The sequence below is a fragment of the Morus notabilis genome, unplaced genomic scaffold, assembly GCF_000414095.1.
Source record: "Morus notabilis unplaced genomic scaffold, ASM41409v2 Scaffold1476, whole genome shotgun sequence".
Taxonomy (NCBI): Eukaryota; Viridiplantae; Streptophyta; class Magnoliopsida; order Rosales; family Moraceae; genus Morus; species Morus notabilis.
Genome location: NW_010361115.1, coordinates 7,860 through 14,016, shown reverse-complemented (window position 1 = coordinate 14,016; position 6,157 = coordinate 7,860). Strand labels below are relative to the sequence as shown.

At 35.8% G+C, this 6,157-nt stretch overlaps 1 protein-coding gene across 1 annotated transcript; it reads left to right on the top strand.

Annotated features, from left to right (window-relative positions):
- The first annotated feature begins 256 nt into the window (after positions 1 to 256).
- On the top strand, positions 257 to 2,438 carry LOC21384607 (cytochrome P450 78A7). Its single transcript, XM_010098526.2, has 2 exons — positions 257 to 1,443; positions 1,531 to 2,438. The coding sequence occupies exons 1-2, from the start codon at positions 445 to 447 to the stop codon at positions 2,140 to 2,142; spliced, it is 1,611 nt and encodes a 536-aa protein (XP_010096828.1). The 5' UTR covers positions 257 to 444; the 3' UTR covers positions 2,143 to 2,438.
- Positions 2,439 to 6,157: the final 3,719 nt, after the last annotated feature.

Below are 6,157 nucleotides of genomic sequence, written 5' to 3'. Positions count from 1 at the left end.
AACTTAAATTCTAAATTCGAATCGATAAAATGAACGAGACGTTAACGTGTAACAAGAATTGGTGATAACTAAATTTTTTAGTACTACATATTTTTAATGCAAGTGTCATGGGGAATAAATACATTGTGTTAAACTATCATTTCTATATATTACCATAAGAATATATATGGTCCTTCCCCAAGGACTGTAGACAGCTATATGTATATACCTTTCACTTATTTTCCATGTACAAACTTTTCTCGTTACAATCATCCCAAGTCTGAGGAATAGAATATTATTATTATTATACACACATATAAAGCAGATTCTACTAGAAACACACAATTTCCCTGCCCCTATATATCTCTCTCACCCAACACACACCTCTCTTACCCTTCACCAACCAACCAAAAACAAAAACCGCCAAAGCCTTCTCTCTCTTTCTCTCTAGAAAAAAAAAAAAACATGGAGATCACTTCTCTTGTCACAAAAGACACAAGCTGGTGGGTGTTTACCTTACCAGCTTTTCTCGGCTCCAAGACCCTTCTGGACGGCTGCGTTTTGCTCTCTCTTGCCCTGGCTTTCGTGTCGTTTGGGCTTCTCACGTGGGCCTTTGCGACCGGCGGCGTTGCATGGAAGGACGGGAGGAACCGGAGAGGCCCAACCGCCATCCGTGGGCCCCGTGGGCTTCCCATCTTCGGGAGCCTCTTCACTCTGAGCCGCGGCTTGGCTCACCGAGCCCTGGCTTCCATGGCCTGGAGCCGAGACGAGACACAACTCATGGCTCTCAGCCTCGGCTCGACACCCCTCGTCGTGGCCTCCGATCCCCACACCGCCAGAGAAATACTGACCTCCCCGCACTTCGCGGACCGGCCGTTGAAGCAGTCGGCTAAGAGCCTGATGTTTGGCCGTGCCATCGGCTTCGCGCCGAACGGCACATACTGGCGGCTCCTCAGGAGAATAGCTTCTACTCACCTTTTCTCTCCCCGGCGCATTTTAGCCCATGAAAGCTTCCGCCAGCTAGAATGCGCCGACATGCTGCGCAACGTAGAAACCGAGCAGAAACTCCACGGCTTCGTCTCACTCAGAAAGCACCTCCAAGCGGCGTCGCTTAACAACATCATGGTAAGCGTGTTTGGAAAAAGATATGACCCGGCGCACGATAGCGAAGAGCTTGAGGAGCTTAAGGACATGGTCAGAGAAGGGTTCGAGCTCTTGGGCGCTTTCAACTGGTCTGATTATCTTCCATGGCTGAGTTACTTCTACGACCCGTTTCGCATAAACGAGCGATGCGCAAAACTCGTTCCCCGAGTCAGGAAACTTGTTCTGGGCATCATTCAAGAGCACCGACTCGGTAATAAGAATATGAACAATATTTCTGATCATGGAGATTTCGTTGATGTTTTGCTCTCTTTGGACGGCGACGAGAAGCTTCGAGACGATGACATGATCGCTGTTTTATGGGTACGTAATTAATCTTTTTTGTTTAATTTGTCCTAGTCGTTTTTGTAATTATGACCTAGTTATGACTCAGCGAGTTGACTCGTTCAGGAGATGATTTTCCGAGGCACTGATACGACAGCTCTGCTGACGGAGTGGGTGATGGCCGAGTTGATCCTCCACCCGGAGAAGCAAGAGAAGCTCCGTGTAGAGATAGCATCCGCCGCGGGTGAAGGAAGAGGGGTGACGGACGCTGAGCTCGCGAGCCTGCCGTACCTGCAGGCGGTGGTGAAGGAGACCCTGAGAGTGCACCCGCCTGGCCCGCTCCTCTCGTGGGCCCGCCTGTCCACGTCGGACGTCCAGCTCAGCAACGGGATGGTCGTCCCGGCGCGCACCACCGCCATGGTCAACATGTGGGCCATAACCCACGACCCGCTCGTGTGGGAGGACCCGCTCGCCTTCCAACCCGAGAGGTTCCTCGCTGCTGACGTGGACGTCCGGGGCTCCGACCTCAGGCTGGCTCCTTTCGGCGCGGGCCGGCGCGTTTGTCCCGGTAAGAACCTCGGGATCGTGACGGTCACGCGCTGGGTGGCGGAGCTGGTGAGGAATTTCGAATGGGCCGAAGACCCGATCCGGCCGGTTGATCTAAGCGAGGTCCTGAAGCTGTCTTGTGAAATGAAGCATTCTCTCTGTGCCGCGGCTGCGCAAGTTAGGGAATTCTAGTTTGGTTTTAAATATAAATAATTAGGGTTAATTATTATTACTATTATTATAATTATGTGGCTACTACTTAATTATTGTTGTGGGATATGTTTAATTAGGGGATTGATATGGAAGCTGTATATTTTATTAGTATACTGTATTCCTTGCTTTTTTTTTTTTTTTGTTAATTTTTATTTGTTTCAAGCTAAGTAGAGCATGGATAGCGTGGTTTTTAGTTGTAGAGGTCTCCAGTTTTGGAAACGGTTTTTTGGTTGGAGAAACTCTCTGGATTTTGTGAAATCGCGTGGTGATAGTAAGAAGCGTTTGCATGTAGTGCTTGATCTCTAATGCCTCATGTTATTATATCATTATTCGTTACTCTAATATTTAAAGTATATATTTTTTAAATAAATCAAAAAAATATACGATAAATTGAAAATATATTACCCGTTTAGTTCGTTGATTCGAGTTTTTAATTTGAATTGAGATGTAATTTTATGTGATAGTTTTTTATTATAATAAAAAAATTAAATGTGATTATTTATGAGAGTTTTTTACTATAATAAAATTTAAATTTTAAATTTAAATTAGCAAAATGAACGGCATTAATCACAATTCTAATTCTTGAATTACAAATCTATATTATATGTAATGCAGTAGCGCCGCATATTTCTGTATGGACTTAAATCAAACGAGTGTGAAGAATGTGTTCATGAAAATGGATTTTCTTTGGAGATCTTGTGGTAGGATCTTCTTATACGGGTACTGTACGCTCTCACTGTCATGACTGTCACTATTTATTTCTGACTTCCTATTCACTTCGGACTGTTGATTAAACTGTTAGATTTGACTAAAACCATATTAAAATTAAACTGTTGGATTAGACTAAAACCATATTAAAAAATATATAGAATATACTGTTTTTAAAAATATTGCGTAGAAATCTCCTTTATAAAGGAAGCCAATTTATTTGACCTATTTATAGCACTCGCAAATGGACTTGGATGCACATGGTTCTTGGTGCATTTACTTGGATTTAAAATAAGTGTTTGTTTATAGTAATTTAGAATTATGATTCAGTATTATTATTTAGTTTAAATGATTCAAAATCTGATGTGATGTTTTAAATTAGTTCAAATCATGATTCTAAAAGTATCTCTCTTTTGATTCAAAGAAATTCAAACCATTGATTTTGAATCACGATTTGAACTTAAAATCATGAATTATAATTCTGATTTTAAAATCATGATTAGAATTATTCTGATTTAAATCTTCGTACTAAACGAATCTTTAATACATCTTGATCTCTAATGCCTCATGTTATTATATCATTATTCGTTACTCTAATATTTAAAGTATATATTTTTTAAATAAATCAAAAAAATATACGATAAATTGAAAATATATTACCCGTTTAGTTCGTTGATTTGAGTTTTTAATTTGAATTGAGATGTGATTTTATGTGAAAGTTTTTTATTATAATAAAAAAATTAAATATGATTATTTATAAGAATTTTTTACTGTAATAAAATTTAAATTTTAAATTTAAATTAGTGAAATGAACGCATTAATCACAATTCTAATTCTTGAATTACAAATCTATATTATATGTAATGCAGTAGCGCCGCATATTTCTGTATGGACTTAAATCAAACAAGTGTGAAGAATGTGTTCATGAAAATGGATTTTCTTTGGAGATCTTGTGGTAGGATCTTCTTATACGGGTACTACTGTACGCTCTCACTGTCATGACTGTCACTATTTATTTCTGACTTCCTATTCACTTCGGACTGTTGATTAAACTGTTAGATTTGACTAAAACCATATTAAAATTAAACTGTTGGATTAGACTAAAACCATATTAAAAAATATATAGAATATACTGTTTTTAAAAATATTGCGTAGAAATCTCCTTTATAAAGGAAGCCAATTTATTTGACCTATTTATAGCACTCGCAAATGGACTTGGATGCACATGGTTCTTGGTGCATTTACTTGGATTTAAAATAAGTGTTTGTTTATAGTAATTTAGAATTATGATTCAGTATTATTATTTAGTTTAAATGATTCAAAATCTGATGTGATGTTTTAAATTAGTTCAAATCATGATTCTAAAAGTATCTCTCTTTTGATTCAAAGAAATTCAAACCATTGATTTTGAATCACGATTTGAACTTAAAATCATGAATTATAATTCTAATTTTAAAATCATGATTAGAATTATTCTGATTTAAATCTTCGTACTAAACGAATCCTTAATACATGTTGATAAATGCGAATCATATGAACCGTTACAAGTTGCTAATTCTGATATATGATGTCGTTATTCGTCGTAATTATGATTTGCTTCTGCTTGTAACAGTAAAAAAAAAAGTGGTTTTGATCATCGTAAACTGAATACAATTAGGAGTACTTATGCTTCGAATACAATATAGGTGAACGACTCGTTTTATAAAAAGCTGCCGTTGATTATTGATCAATTTAACAAATGTAAATAATACTCGAAGCAAAATACAATATTAAAAGAAGGCGTTTATTATGTTAATTTGTTACTTAACATTTTTAATATTTATGGAAAGAGTTTCTTGAGCATGACTAAGTTTTGTTAACGTATATTTGGCGTGTCACATTTCATTCGCCAATATCTATCTATTTTTTATGTCAATAAGGCCTCATTTACTTTGTAAATTTGAGTTTTCAATTCGAGTTGAGATTTGACATGTTTTGAGAGTTTTTCACTGTAGCAGAAAAAGTTAGATGTGACATTTTTTAAGAGTTTTTAACTGTAGAAACTTATAACTGAAAACTCGAATCAGTGAAATAAATAAAACCTAAATTTGCTTACTCAAGTACCCGTGAAGACATGTATAGCAGAAACATACGTATCCATTTTATGGACTGATAGGAATAATGCGTATCCGATTTGTTAGATAATTAACCTAATGAGTAATGACAATTTCCTTGGAGGATACAATTTTTATCTCAAACAATCTTATTCTCTATTCCGTTAGTGAATATACTTATTACTTTAATTAGAAAATTAAGATAGAGAACTGCATGGTATATTTTGTGTGATAATTTACAGGAGAGTTATGTGGTAGGATATATATATATATATATATATATATATATATACATGAAAAAAAAACCCTTTCATGTAGGAGGTAAAAAGCTCTCAGAAATTAGTTGCGTTCATTTCACCGATTTGACTTTAAAATTTGAGTTTTACTATAGTAAAAAGCTATCAGAAACAGTCACATCTAACTTTTTTACTGTAGTAAAAAACTCACATAAAGTCACATCTCAACTTGAATTAAAAACTCGAATCAGCGTACTAAACAGACGGTAATTTAAGAATCTTTATGAAATTCCATGGGTTTAGAATTTTGTCATGCTACTATCCTCTCATTATGTTGGAGTTATCAAACTCATCGTCTATAGTTTATATAACCCTCCACTCGAATATTATTAAGAAAGAAAAAGATCAAATAAAAAAGAGGTTAAACAAATTTGGCCAAAGGCAAGTCAACAATGAATTACAGGAACAACTTGAAGGAAAAAAGAAACAAAACGTAGCTCAAATAGAGCTAACAAGGTTGTACACCATGTCAAACAAAAAATATCCTCGTGCCAAGGCCCTTCAATTTAAACATCATTAAAACTTTTCAAGTAATTTGATTACCCTCCCTATAGATATGTGAGACTCCGATATTCAGAGTATTAATTAGCAAGAGAGTAAAGGATGAATTGAATGTTTTATTTACAGTCAAGGTAATCAAGTAAAAAATTCGTTTTACCACTGAGTGGTACGAGAATTTAAACTAAAATGATTCTAATCATAATTCTAAAATCAGAACTATGATTTATGATTTTGAATCACTTTGAATTAAAGGGAGTAATTTTAGAATCATGAGTGATTCTAGTTTAAAACATCGCATCAGATTCCGAATCATGATTTATAATTATTCAAACTAAACACTGATTATGAATAATGATTTAAAATCACTATAAATAAACATTTTAAATCAAGATTCAG

Bases quoted from the DNA above. Each gene is read 5' to 3' on its own strand.
- LOC21384607 (XM_010098526.2), top strand. From the start codon at position 445: ATGGAGATCACTTCTCTTGTCACAAAAGACACAAGCTGGTGGGTGTTT. The intron at 1,444-1,530 runs GTACGTAATTAA...TGACTCGTTCAG, and splicing joins ACATGATCGCTGTTTTATGG to GAGATGATTTTCCGAGGCAC.